General features: G+C 45.2%; 2 protein-coding genes across 3 annotated transcripts in view; one reads left to right on the top strand and one right to left on the bottom strand.

Annotated features, from left to right (window-relative positions):
• Positions 1-1,980, bottom strand: part of tepsin (TEPSIN adaptor related protein complex 4 accessory protein) — an 80,369-nt gene extending 78,389 nt beyond the window's left edge. The window contains exon 1 of one of the 2 annotated variants that reach the window (XM_055653983.1): positions 1,894-1,980. In XM_055653983.1, coding sequence (XP_055509958.1) covers positions 1,894-1,932 — 39 coding nt within the window. In that variant the 5' untranslated portion in view covers positions 1,933-1,980. The remainder of the gene's footprint in view (positions 1-1,893) is intronic. The other variant, XM_055653984.1, reaches the window with a different exon arrangement.
• An 88-nt stretch (positions 1,981-2,068) lies between these two features.
• On the top strand, positions 2,069-7,696 carry ndufaf8 (NADH:ubiquinone oxidoreductase complex assembly factor 8). The gene is made up of 3 exons (XM_055653982.1): positions 2,069-2,221; positions 4,918-5,028; positions 7,556-7,696. The coding sequence occupies exons 1-3, from the start codon at positions 2,141-2,143 to the stop codon at positions 7,571-7,573; spliced, it is 210 nt and encodes a 69-aa protein (XP_055509957.1). The 5' UTR covers positions 2,069-2,140; the 3' UTR covers positions 7,574-7,696.
• The last annotated feature ends 7,375 nt before the right edge of the window (positions 7,697-15,071 follow it).

Raw genomic sequence — 15,071 nt, 5'->3', positions numbered from 1 at the left:
AGGGGTTCCACAACAATCCAGCAAGTACATGATTATTGTAACTCAGACAAGCCTTTATTTGAATCAGAGACATTTTATTATTTGAATTAAATGTCCCCAGCTGCCACAGTAGTTTTCCAATTTGTGTGTCTAGACTAGTGGTCCAGAACTCTGGTCGCATCGAACGCAAAGTGCTGGAGAAACTCAGTGGGTCAGTCAGCATCTGTGGAAATGGACAGAAGGGTCTGAATGGGCAGATGTTGCCTGACCCGCTGAGTTCCTCCAGCACTTTGAGTTTTGCTCAAGTTTCTAACATCTGTTGCTAAACTGGAACGGGTGAGAAGATTTACGAGGATGTGGCCAAGACTGGGCTATAGGGAGAGATTGAGCAGGCTATGGCTTAATTCCTTGGCGCGTAGGAGGAAGAAGGGTGATCTTATAGAGGTCTATACGATCATGAGAGGAATAGATAGGATAAATGCACAGTCTTTTACCCAGAGTAGGAGAATCAAGAGCCAGAAGACATAGGTTTAAGGCGAGCACAAAAAAGATTTCATTGGAAACCAAGGGGAACTGTTTTTTCAACACAAAGGATGGTGTTGAAATAGAACAAGATGCCCGAAGAGTTAGCTGAGGCAGGTGCTATCTCAATGAGTTTAATAAACATTGGACAACTGCATGGAAATTATAGGTTTAGAGGGATATGGGCCAAACACTAGTAGATGGGGCTAGTGTAGATGAGACATGTTGGTCAGCATGTGCAAGTTGGCCCTGTTTCCGTGCTCCATTACCCTATCACCCCATCTGCATTTCCTTGAATCTTCGCATTCAAACTCTGTTGTGTGTCAGCCTGGGGTCGGAACAGTGCTCAATGACTGATGGACAACGTGGGCCAGTGATAGAACACACAGCCCGCCCGTGGGCCGTGCTGTTGGGATCTTGCTGTACAGATTGGCTACCGGCTTTGACTGGCCACAATCTGGCCTCCGATTGCCAAAGCGAGGGCTGTCTCATCAAAGCCCTGTCCCATCCCGTCCCCTCACAACCGAGTTACTGGGCAGCGGCTGGACACAAAATGCTGGAGTAAATCAGCGGGTCAGGCAGCATATCAGGAGAAGGAATAGGTGACATTTCGGGACGAGACCCTTCATCAGACTAAGGGTCAGGGACGGGGACACGAGTGTTATGAGAAGGTACAGAACAAAGCAGAGCCTGCATCGATGACAGGAAAGGTGGAGCCCACAGTGGTCCGTTGTTGATTGGGGACGTGGAAAAGTGGAGCCCACAATCGTCCATTGTTGGCTGGGGACGGGTTGATAACAAATGAATTCAAACGGTGACATTAGCAAGAGGACTAGGGTGAGGGAGGGACAGAGAGATGGAAAGCAAGTGTCACGAAGTTAGAGAAATCAATATTCATACCTATAGGCTATTAAGTTGCCCAAGCGAAATATGAGGTGCTGTTCCTCCAATTGGCATTTGGCCTCACTGACAGTGGAGAAGGTCCAGGACGGAAAGGTCAGTGTGGGAATGGGAGGGGGAGTTACAGTGTTTGGCAATCGGGAGATCGTGCAGGCCAAGGCGGACTGAGAGGTGTTCATCTGTAGAAGGTTCTCGACCCGAAACGTCACCCATTCCTTCAATGCAGAGATGCTGCCTGTCCCACTGAGTTACCCCAGCATTAGTGTGTATCTTAGATGTAAACCAGCATCTACAGTTCCTTCCTACACTGTTCATCGCCTGGTATCGCCGATGTATGTATTGGGGCAGCAGCTTCCAGCCCTCAGACACTCACAGTCGTGTCTGGGTCTGGGCCCCGCGCTGCACAAGGTCTCTCCGACTTGGTATGAGGTGGGGATGACTGTACAATGAGCCCTCTCCCGGTACACGCTGCCGCCGGCGGTCCCCACTCACTCTGTGCAGGAAGCCGAGCTTCTCCCCGACCGTTGCCATCACCGGCCACGCAGCCGCGCCTCGCCCTCTGACCGACAGCTGGCCGGTCCAATCAGCGGGCCGCCGCCCCCCCCCCCCCCCTCAACCCGGATCCTCTCCGCCAATTGGCGGGCGTGGGCGGGTGGGGGCGGGCTTTGCTGGAGCAGGAAGTGCGTCATCGGGCCGCGGTTGTGGACAGTGCCAAGATGGCGGCGCCCTAGTGGGGATCATGCCTGGCAGTGAAGTGTGGATCCGCACCAGGGAACGCCTCAAGAGGTTCCCACAGTTCGTGGCAGCGTGCTCTGAGGAAGTGGGTTCATGATTTATTTTTATTTAGGTGCACAAAATTGTTTTCCCATCGAGCTAATCTCCCTCGTCTAATGGTGTCAGCAGCCCTTCTCTTGAATAAGACAGACACAAAATGCTGGACTAACTCATCTGGACAGGCAGCATCTCTGGATTGAAGGAACGACTGACGTTTCGAGTCGAGACTTCTTCAGACTGAGCTATCCCAGCATTTTGTATCTATCTTCGGCGCATAACCAGAATCTGCAGTTCATTCCTACATACTCTAGAATAACCTGTCTTCAGTGCCCCTGGCGGAACGATGATCCATAAATTTAAATTAGTAATCACTGAGGCAGCAGCTGTTTTGAAAGGAAGATATGTGGTAAAGATTGGGAGAGAGTATGGGTGAGATGACTGTTTTTAGTCATTCATTTTTCAGGATCTGGACATCGCTGGCAAGACCAGTACGTGTTGCCTAACCCTTATTGTGCTTCAGTAAAATGTGGTGAGCTGCTAATTTGAACTCGTGCAGTCCTTTAGGTGAAACACAATTTTTCTAAATCAGAATGGTGTATGGATTGGAAGAAAAGTGTGGCAGTAGTTACTCACTTAGGCTGCTGTCACTGCACCCCTCAGACATGCGACCTCTACTGTTTAGAAAATCACGGACAGCAGTATATGTGGATGTTGCCAGCTGCAAGTTCTCCTACATGGTTGTCATACATCCAACTAGAAAGTAGATTGTAGAAACAAAGAGTCGCGGATGCTAGTTAATACCAAAGATAGACACAAAGTAACTGGAGTAACTCAGTGGGTCAGGCAGCAACTTTGAAGAAAACGGATGAGTGACAAATTGAGTTGGGACTCACTCTTCAGATTGAAAGTAGGGGTGGGCGTTGAAGAGCTGGAGATGATAAAATACCAGGACCAATTAGGACCAGTCGCAAATGACCTCAGGCAGAGCAGTGCCTGGTAGACCCATTGTTGGCTAAGTAAGGTTTGATCTCAAGAGAAACAATGGAGAACTGTGGAAATGGTAAAACGACTAGGGTGGAAGAAGGGAGCTAGGAGGGAGAAGGGAGTGTGAGATAAAGTTACTTAAAGTTAGAGAATTCAACATTCATACCAATGGGTTGTAAGATACCCAAGCAAAATATGAGGTACTGCTCCGCCCTACTCTCAATTCCTCCATCTCCACCTCATCTGTTCCCAAGATGAAATGTTTCATACTCTGTTATTGGAGATATCCTTTCTTTAGGGAATATTGATTCCCCTCTTCTGATGGAATTTGTCCTCGCCCTCAACAACTACTCTTTTGACTTTTTTCACATTCTTCAGGAAAAAGATGCAGTCGTGAGCCCCAGTTAAGACTGCCTTTTTGTTGGTTACGTCGAACAGTTTGTGTTCCAAATGTACACTAGCAACCCCCCCCCCCTCCCTCAGAACTCTTTCTCCACCACATCAACAACTGCATCAGGGCTGGCTCCTGCATTCATGCAGATTTTGTTGATTTCATTAACCTTAACCCTATCACCCTGCCCTCAACTTCACAGCCTATCTCTGACACCTCTCTCCCCTTTCTTAATCTATTGACTGACATCTACTTCAAACCCAGAGACTCTGCCTGTCCCATTGAGTTACTCCAGCATTTTGTGTCTACGGTCTAAACCAGCGTCTGCAGTTCCTTCCTATCCTTAAGTTTTAAGATTGTTTTGAATAGGGATAGGTCTGGATGTTGAGAGAAAGTTCTTAATTGGGGCAAAGCAGATTACAGCCTCATCAGGCAGCAGCTACAGAAGGTAGATTGGGAGCATTTTGTTATTGAGCAAGTCCACATTTGACATGGGAGTAGTTCTAAGACCAGCAGATCAAAGTTAAGATGGGGTTTACGAGGAATACAAACTCATACGAGGAAATAACTCATGTAGGCGATTAGAAGGACCAAAATGGGCCATGAAATGTCATTGGCGAGTCAGATTAAGGAAAATCACAAGGCTTTTTAACAGTACGTTGAAACAAGAGGTTATGACCTGGAGCAAGGTAAGACTGCTCAAGGAGGGTATCTGTGCTTGGAATCGGAGGATGTAGGTGAGGTGCAAAGTGAGTACTTTGCATCTGAATTCACTGGGGAGAAGGTTTTGGATGACTGCAAGATCAGTGTTGAGAACATAAAAATGCCAGGGTATTTTTAGTTTAAGACGGAGGTGGTGATGAGGCTCTTGAAGAACATTAAGGTGCATACTGTCAGGCATGAGATATAGAAGCCTGTATTGCCACGGCACCATGTTCTGGAACGGCTACTTTTCTACAACTGTCTGGTTCATGAACAGACCTGCACAACCCTAATCCTATCTCAGCAGCAGAACACTATGGACTTCTTGCAATGCCATGGACTTGTGTTCCAATTGTATGTTTTTGCACTGCTGTTTTTTAATTAATTGTAGTCTTTTTATTTTCTGAATACTCTATATCGCTGTTGCCCCCAGTTTTCTTCCACCCTATGACTTTGTAACTTTTCAGTGTTGCAGTTCTATGTCTAAAATGTTAATTTGGTCATAGTAATTGTTGATGGAATATCCCGTCTATGCTGATACGTTCACCATTTTACATTTTTTATATTTGAGCTGTACTTGTTGAGTCTATACACCTTCCACGGTGATATTTTTTTATTTTCTGCAGCATATCTATCTGCTCATTCCATCTCTTCTTGATTTAAAGGCATCAGCATATGGGAGATGTGTGGCTACAATTGTTCAAGAGAACCAGGACCTCAGAAAGAACATGTGCGCCAAAGAGTTTCAGGCCTTTAAGAAATGTTTTACGATAAATGTAAGTTTTTATTGGCACCTGTATGAGGTACAGGTTCCACAACTATGGTAGAGAATTCCAAATATTCATCCTCTTGAATATTCAGTCATTTCAGTCTTGAATTGATTTACCTTGTTATCAAACTCTGCCCTCTGGTTCTCAACTCTTCAGTTAAGAGAAACATCCTCAACATAGAAGAACACATGAAGAAGGGTTCTGACCTAAAACATCACCTATTCAATTTCACCAGAGATGCTGCCTGAGTCACTGAATTACTCCAGCATTTTGTGTCTATATACTCCACATATTTGCCAATCAAGCACTTTTTAGAATTTTGTATGTTTCAGTGAGATTTGGTATCCTAAAAATACAGTTCTATTTTTCCTCATCCGGCAGATCTGCCATCTTAGTTTAGTGTATTTTCATTGCGTAGCAGTTACATCCCTTCGTTGGTAAAAAAATACCAAAACTGTACACAATAGTCCAGGTGCGGTCACACCAAGGCAATGAGACTTCTTTGCCCTGATCATACTCTTTCGTTATAACGGCTAATGTGCCATCTCCTCTCCTAAACCCTTGCTGAAATTGTATTTTGCCCATTCGTGACAAGTACACCTAGGTTCCGTCGCATATCAACCCTATCTAATTTCTAACTGTGTAACAGACTGTATATTATATACTGAAGCTTTGTGAAATATTTTTACAATTGCAAATGAAAGTATCAATGATTGGAATACTTTATTGAATACTAAATTATTCCAGTCGTTTTAAAAGCTCAAGTGATTGTGAACGGAGTATTAAGTTCTAAGTGAATAGTGGCCATATTTAAAGAGATGAAAGGTTAATCATGTCTGACAAGTTTGCCAGAGTTCTTCGAGGATGCAAAAGCAGAGTCATTAGAGGAGAACCTGTGTGTTTAATATATTTGGATTTAGGAAGGCATTTGTCAAGGTGCCTTCTGGTGCAGAAGATAAGAGAGTATGGTATTGGGGGAAGTGGAACTGCAGAAATTGAAGATTGGTTATCTCATAGGAAACAGGGTCAGAACAAACAGGTCTTTTTCAAGCAGAAAGGATGTAACTAGTGGTATGCTCGCTCTTGGCTCTTGATTGTATTTGATTTATATTAATGCCCTGGAGGAGGGACATTGTGTTAGCTGCCCAGGGTACGGAAATCACAAAAATAGACGGGTGAGCATGTCACAATGAGGATATTTAGACTCTGCAGCAGGACATGGATAGATTGAGCGAGTGGAGAAAAACCTGGCAAAGGGAATTTAATTTGACAATGTGTGAGGCCGTGCAATTCAATAACTGGAATCAAAAGGCAGACTTTTATCCAGTGGAGAAAGATTGCAGTGTTATTACAATTGTTCAGGGTTTTGGTAAGACCACGTCTGGAGTGCTGCACACAGTTTTGGTCCCCTTTTTTGCATTGGAGGCAGTCCCAAAGAAATTCATTAAGCCCATTCATATCACAACCAGTTAAAGAATTTAGATATATATTCATAAAGAAAGATATAAGGTGTAAACAGGGTCGAGGTTGAGATACTTCCACTCGTGGGGAAATGCCAAACCAAGGGGGTTACAAGATTCGGGGGAGTCAGTCACAACTGAGGTGCAGAGAATTTCTCGCAGAGGGCAGTGAATCTCTAGCATTCTCAACCCGGTAGGGTTGCGGAAATTATTTGTTAGTGGTATTTAGAGGAGGCAGATACATTTTTTGAAAGATCAGGAATTTGAAGGCAAAGGGGACTGATACGGAAGCAGAGATGGGACATGGGACAGATCAGCCACGATAATATTGAACGATAGGGCAGGCTTGTGGAGTCCTGCTCTGATTTTCTTATATTCTTGTGTGCTGGTCATCATAGGGCAGTTTCAGCTGAAATAATTTAACTCAAACCTCACAAAATCAAATTGCTTTTGTACTGGTCCGATGAGGCTGTTTGCCAAATTATTAGACCTCATGACAATTCAGACCAAACAAACCATTTTCACCCTGGTTCTTGCAAAATGTATGGTCTAAGTGGATAATCAATAGAGGAATATTCTGCAGCTTAAACCATATTATAAAACGTCAATTCAACCGTATAAAAATGGATGCCTGGAAAAAAATGCATCACCACAGGCTACGTGAGGTTTATTTGTAACTTCATTATTTTGCCATTCTTCATTTTGTATAAAACTCCAGTCAGGGTAATGCTGAGACTCTTTAACAATCATTGTAAGAAAACAATTAGTGAAGAAGTCCTGTTTTTCTTCTCATGATCCACAGTAATACCTCCATAAAGTTAGAACTCCCAGTGTCAAGATTTTTTGACACTTGTAGATTGAGGCCTCGCACTAACAGCAATCTGGATATCCTGTCCTCTGACATCTCCATCCTTTTCCACCATGCAAGGTCCACTGTGATTGTACTGACTGCTTCCAGTGATTAAGCACTCGCCTTCTGTTACTGCTTTTCACAGCATGCTGGACTAACACTTTCAATATAGCAATTGTATTTTGTGTAACACTAATGCTGAATTTTGCTTTATTTCCCTCAGGCCAAGAAAGCATGGTAAAAACAATCCTGAGATCAAGAAAGGAGCTTTGAGGACATCGCTGGTTAAAAGGACTTCCAGTCCCTTATCCAATAAATCTGAACATTGATGTGCAATATAATTTATCATTGTGTCAAAGAATAAAATGAACAAACACAACAATTTGATAGTTTGCCTATCAAATAATGTGTTGCCAATAAAAACATTGATGATTGTTTTGGGAATATTTCATGAAAGTACTATTCATTTGATTGTTAAATGCATCTCAGGAGAGATTTGATTTTCCAGACTAAATAATGCAGAACATCCTTCCACACAGAAACTTACCTGTGACCATCTCTCAGTATTCAGTTGTCATAATATCAACAAAGTGAATGAGACAAATTTAGTTTTGTTTTTTTAGTTTAGAGATACAGCACGGAAACGCCCTTGTGGACCACCAGGTCCGCGCCGACCACGATCCCCGCACATTAACACTATCCTATACGCATTAGGGACAATTTGTACATTTACCAAGCCAATTAACCTACATACCTGTACGTCTTTGGAGTGTGGGAGGAAACCGAAGATCTTGGAGAAAATCCATACAGGTCATGGGGAGAACGTACAAACTCCATACAGACAGCACCCGTGGTCAGGATTGAACCTGGGTCTCCGTCACTGCATTCGCTGTAAGGCAGCAACTCTACTGCTGCACCACCGTGCCGCCCAGAAATGTTAAGTTCGACTGCAATATCCCCACCCCCAATATGACTCTGTTGAATATGACTCATCCAGGTGCCAGGCTGGTACCTCACACCCATCACATGAAATCTGTTTGACCTCCCTAGAATTACATTATCGTACAGTACATCCGTGCTTCATGAACTCGCACTCTATGTGCGAATTTCACAAGGATTTGAAAATAATTGTCAAAGACAGCATTTGACCCAATTATTAGACCAGATTAGTTGATTGTCAGATGCACAAGGGTGCAATGAAATTCCTTGTTCATATAATCACAGAATAAATGTATACTGTATACAATGCCCTCCATAATTTATTTGACTGCCTCTGTACTCCACAATTTGAATGAATCTTCTACATGCGTATGGTGAGCATAATAATAATAATAATACATTTTATTTATGGGCGCCTTTCAAGAGTCTCAAGGACACCTTACAAAATTTAGCAAATAGAGTAAAAACATGTAAGCGGAATGAAATAAATAGTAAAGACATCACCAGTACACAAATTATAGACAGAATTCAATCCAAAGACAAAAATCAAAAACACAATATGAAGAGAGAGCAGCGGCAGCTAAAGCGCGCCAGCATACACTCTCCCTTCCGGCAGCCATCTTGGACACAGAATAAAATAATCATTTACACACAAAAAAACATCCCCCCACAATGGTTACCACTGTGGGGGAAGGCACAATGTCCAGTCCCCATCCCCAGTTCTCCCATAGTCAGGCCTATAGAGGCCTCCACAGTTGCCTCTACGAAGGCCCAATGTTCCTGGCCGTTCTCGCCGGGTGGTGTTGCTCCGGCATCGGGAGAGTCCTCACAGCGGCTGGGACGGACGATTCCCTACCGGAGTCCGTGGCTTACGAAGCCGACAGGGCCGCGTCGGTTGGTGCTCCAAGGCTCCCCATGTTAACGTTGGCGCCACCGCCCGCGGCTGGCCGCTCCACAGTCCCGCAGCTCGACGGCGTTGATCACGGCGGTCTCAACATACCGGAGCTCCAGCGCGGCGACCCAGGCAAGGCATCGCCCGCTACACTCCGCGATAGTGCCCCAGTGCTGTGCCGCCACCGAAGCTGAAGGTGCTGGGCGGTTCCCGCCAGGAAAACGCCGCTCCACTCCCGCAAGGACAAGTGGACAGTGCAGCCCGGGGGAAAAGCTGCCTCACCGACCAGGTAGGGACCTAGAAAATAGTTTTCCTCTTCCCCCCCACATAAAATTCCCCAACAAACATGGGACAAAATTCACTAAAAACTAATTTAAAAAAGTGAATTGAACTGACAGCTGCTTTTTATCTTATCTTTAGCTGCTTATTAGCACTCCCCTTGATAAGGAGGTATGAGTGCAGGCAGGTGGGACTAAGGGAAAAAAGTTGTTCGGCACGGACTTGTAGGGCCGAGATGGCCTGTTTCCGTGCTGTATTTGTTATATGGTTATATGGAAAGAAACTGTTTTTATGTCTGGCTGTGGAAGCTTTGACAGTCCGGAGTCGCCTTCCAGAGGGAAGTGTTTCATAGAGTTTGTGGCCAGGGTGAGAGGGGTCAGAGATGATCTTACCCGCTCGCTTCCTGGCCCTTGCAGTGTACAGTTCGTCAATGGAGGGAAGGTTGCAGCCAATAACCTCAGCTGATCAGATGATTCGCTGCAGCCTCCGGATGTCGTGCTTGGTGGCTGAGCCAAACCAGATCATGATGGAGAAGGTGTGGACAGACCCTACGATGGCCGTATAGAATTGGACCATCATTGCCTGTGGCAGATTGTGCTTCCTCAGCTGTTGTGCTTTTTTGACTGTGGAGTCGATGGTAGCCCCCCATTTAAGGTCCTTGGAGATTATGGTTCCCAGGAACTTAAAAGACTCCACAGGTGTGACTGTGATGTTGTTGATGGTGAGTGGGTTGAGGGGAAGGGGAGCTCTCCTAAAGTCGACCATCAATTCCACTGTCTTAAGAGCATTGAGCTCCAAGTTGTTGCGATGGCACCAGGATGCCATCTGTGACAATTCCTGGCTAGGCATTCTTCCCCATCCTGGATCAGTCCAATCAGGGTTGCGTCATCCACAAACTTGAGAAGCTTGACAGAGGAGTCAGTGGAGGTGCAGTCATTGGTGTGGGGAGAGTAGAGGAGAGGAGAGTCCGCAGCCTTGCGCTGCTCCTATGCTGAAGCTTTGCGGATCCGAGATGTGCTTTCCCAGCCTCACATGCTGCTTCCTGTCTGTCAGTCACTTTGAGATCCACCGCAGAGGGGTTCAGGTAGTCAACTCGGAAAGTTTGGAGTGTAGTAGCTCTGGTACAATGGTGTTGAATGCAGAGCTAAAATCAACAAACAAAATCCTTGCATAGGTCCCCTGGTGGTCTAGGTGCTGGAGGATGAAGTACATTACAAATTTGAGATTTGAAATAGAAAATAAATCATGTGTGGTTTATGTGCCAATTGTCAGATTTTATTAAAGGGTATTTTTTATACATTTTGGTTTCACCATGTAGAAATTACAGCTGTGTTTATACATCGTCTCCCCCATTTCAGGGGTGTAAACCAGCATCTGCAGTTCCTACCTGCGCAGAAAGTAAATTAACTCTGAATGATATTGATTGGATTCAAAGATATGAGGCTTTTTACAGGTCACAATGAGGCTGGAGGATGATGATGTGGTGAGAATGGGGAAAGAGCACTAAAAAAATGCTTTCAAATGTATCCCCACCATATAAAGAAGCTGCAAGGTCTCTGAAGACGTGGAGTAGATTGCAGTGTCAGCAGCAATCCTTTGTCACCTTTTGAGAAGTTAACAAGCCTGGTTTCTCAACAATTCCGAGTCTGCTCGAGGGAAAGATTGTTCACAAAACATTCTGTCATAACTCTGGACATACAAAAGGAGTGATCTGTTCTATCTGAAGTCTTGCTCATTTTAAGTGTCTACTAGATCTGCTCATGTTTTCCTCTCAGCTCCTTGAAGAGAAACCCTAGCATCTTCAGTCTGTTCACTAAACAAAACATCTAATTGTTTTGATGAACAGCCTTTCAACCCTTCACAAATTTTCTAAAGTACAATGCCCAGAGCTCAAGACAATACATGTGTGGCTTATCTTGTGTTTTATAAAGATTCATTGTGACTTTCTTTCTTCTCGTCATCCATGTCCTTATTTATGAACAACAGAACCCCTCAGGGTTTTTTTTTAACCACTTAGTTAACCTGCTCTGCCCTTGAAGGAAACAATGCACAGATGCTCTTAGATCTCAAACATACACAGGAAGTGCTGAAAAACACAGCAGCTTAGGCAGCATCCTGTGGAGTGTTTCCGAACAATCCTTTATATATTTGACTACCCTCAAATCTCTCTTTCACAATTGTTCCCCTTGTGTTCCCTGTTTATGTGAGCTCGTCCCATCCTTTCACAGCATTAAACTTCATCTGCCACCTCTCAGTTTATTCCACCAGTTTGTTTACATCTCCTGTTACCATCCTTCCAGTTTTTTACTTTACTTTGGAGATGTGGTGTAGAAACAAGCCCTTTGCCCCCCCCCGGCCGAGTCCGCGCCAACCAGCGCTCACCTTGTACACTATCCCACACACTGGGGACACTTTTATCATCGGCAATTAACCTACAAACCTGTAGGTCTTTGGAGTATGGGTGGAAACCAGAACACCTGGAGAAAGCCCACATGATAACAGGGCAAACGTACAAACTCCGTGCAGACAGCAGCTGCAGTCAGGATCCAACTTGGGTCTCCGGTGCTGTAAGGCAGTAACTCTACTGCTGCACCAATGTGCTCGGCGCTTTGCTGCTGATCTGTAAATTTGGAATTTGTAATCCTGAACTGCATCCAAATCTTTGTTATGTAAAAAAAGACCAATAGCCTTGGACACTTAGACCTTATAAGACATAGGAGTAAAATTAGGCTATTTGGCCTATCGAGTCTGCTCTGCCCTTCAATCATGGCTGATCTATTTTCCCCTCTCATCTGCCTTCTTCTCATAACCTTTGAAGCCCTTACTAATCAAGAACCTATCAATCTCTGGTTTAAAAATACCCAATGATGGCCTCCACAGCCACCTGTGGCAATGAATTTCACAGATTCGCCTCCCTCTGGCTAAAAAAATAATTCTAAAAGTACACTCTTTTATTCCAAGGCTGTACCCTCTGATCCTAGACTCTCCCACTACTGGAAACATCCTCTACAATATCCACTCTATCTCGGTCTTTTATTTCATTGTCATTCTGTTTCCTGCCACTTACCATTTTTAAAAATATCCTAAGCATCTACAGCCCCTTTGATTCCATGGCATTCAGTCTTGAGACCCACCTAATTTGCGGCATCTTTCAAATGCCTTTTCAGTTGCGGAGTGATGCAGATGTTAATTTACTGGACAAATAACTCAAAAATCAATCAATGTACTAAAACCTACTATGCCCAACTACGGAATTTAAATGCAGTTAATAATTTGGAATCATAAAAAACTCTATGTCCAAAAAAGTACTGGATTATTGTAAAAAAATAATTACATAATGCCCTTCAGGGGAAGAAACCTGCAGTCCTTATCTGGCATGGCCTAAATGCAACACCAGAATTGCAGGTACACAAAAAAGCTGGAGAAACTCAGCGGGTGCAGCAGCATCTATGGAGCGAAGGAAATAGGCAACGTTTCGGGCCGAAACCCTTCTTCAGACTGATCGGGGGCGGGGACAAGAAATGAAAAAGGAGGAAGAGCCCGAAGGCTGGGGGATGGGAGGAGACAGGGGGACTGACGAAGAGTCAGAGTCAAGAGTCCATTTATTGTCATTTGGACCCCTGGATTCCCAAACGAAATGCCGTTTCCTGCAGCCATGTTTACACTAGACCCAGACCACATAATTACATTTTTGATAAACATGCTTAAACATCTCTCCATTAGTCAAAGTCAAAGCCCCCGGCTGGCGATTTGTCCCGCGGCCATTGAAGCCACGCCGGATGATGCGAGGTCGCACACAACGGCACTTGGTGTTTGCAACCGGGTCTTGTGTAGTCAAATCGATGGCGATTTGGCCTTCTCTAATTATTTGCTTGTCCAAGTGACTGCTGATTCCAGTCGGGGCATGATTCCCATGGTGCAGGCGACTCGGGCGGGAAACTAGCAGGGCCCCCGAAATTCGGTCTCTTCCAGGGAGGTCCCGGCGCCGCTGTCCGCAGGAGCAGCAGCCTTTTAAGGCAGCATCGGCGCAGCAGGGCACCGCTCCTCCGGACTCGGCCAGCCCCACGGCGAAAGAGCACCAAGTCCCCGGCTTATCCTGTTGAAGGCCGCTCCTCGCTGCGGGGCAGCGAGAAAAGGTGTCTCCAGCAGGGAGAGATTTAAAAGTTTCCCCCCCCCTCCCCCCCACTCCCCCCCGCACACACACCCCAACAAAAAATAACATAAACTACATTAAAACACAGACTGAAAATAATAAAAACGCGGACAGACTGCAGAGGCTGCTGCTGGCCAGAGCCGCGCCGCCTACTGACAGAGTGGGAGGGGGAGTTGAAGTGCTGACCCACCGGGAGGTCAGCTTGGTTATTGCGGACCGAGCGGAGGTGTTCGGCGAAACGATCGCCCACCCTCCGCTTGGTCTCACCGATATAGATGTGCAGATCTGCGGTGGACCAAGCGGGGATTGGTCGTTTCGGCATCCGCTGGTCCGCAATAGGCATGGCTCAGCACTTGAACTCCCACTCTGTTCCATCTCTGTCCATCTCTCCATGGCCATGACTTGAAATTGGAGGAAAAGGCATCAGGGGAGTCTGATCCTGGGGGTCGAATTCTCCCAATTTTGTAGCCCTTGCTGTTTCCATCCCCCCCCTGGTGGGCTGAGTTTCTCCAGCTTTTTTGTGTGGTAACCTTCGATTCTCCCCGACCAGTTCCTTCTGAAGAAGGGTTCACTTTGATAGGGCAATCACTCTGAAACGTTGCCTAATAAATCCTTCGCTCCAGTATTGATGATAGCACTTGTTACTTTTCTCCAGCATTTTTTTTGTGTATCCCTTCGCCTTCTCTAAGGACACACCATGAGAGACCTTGAACTTTTTTTTGGTGCAGCATCAGAATTAGATAGGGCAATCACTCTGAGTAATTAAGGATGGATAATAAAAGTATTGCTGGTTTACACTCTGGTGCAGGCGACTAAAACTAGAGGGCATTCATTTAAGGTACGAGGGAAATTTTAAGGGGATCCGAGGGGCATCCTTTTCACACAAAGAGTAATTGATATATGGAATGAGCTGTTGGGGGCAGCAGTGGAAGCAGGAACAATATTCAAGAGGCACATGGACATCACAATTGAGGAAAGTCATAAATTGATTTGGAATTGATGCAGGCAAGTGGGATTGGTGGATAGGCATGTGGTCTGCATAGGCATGGTGGGCTGAAGGGCCTGTTTCCATGCTGTACGTCTCTAATGACGTGAAATAATTAAAGGCATAGGGTGGATGTGGAAAGGATGTTTCCACTGGTGGGAGAGTGCAGGACAAGAGGTCATAGCATCAGAATTAAAGGGAACTCTTTCAGAAAGGAGGCGAGGAGGAACTTCTTTAGTCAGAGGGTAGTTAACCTGTGGAACTCATTGCTACTGAGGGCTGTGGAGCCCAAGTCAGTGGATTTGTTAAAGCAGAGATAGACAAATTTTTGATTAAAACACATGTCAAGGGATATGGGGAGAAGGCAGGAAAATGGGATTTAGAAGGCAAAGATCAGCCATGATTGAATGGCAGAGTAGACTCGATGGGCCGAATGGCCTAATTCTACTCTTAGAACTTGTGAACACTTCTTGGGGTGAAGACAGAATGAT

This window comes from Leucoraja erinacea, chromosome 23 (genome assembly GCF_028641065.1).
Source record: "Leucoraja erinacea ecotype New England chromosome 23, Leri_hhj_1, whole genome shotgun sequence".
Lineage (NCBI taxonomy): Eukaryota > Metazoa > Chordata > Chondrichthyes > Rajiformes > Rajidae > Leucoraja > Leucoraja erinaceus.
Note: the sequence above shows the minus strand (reverse complement) of the source record. Positions and strands in the feature narration are given on the sequence as shown.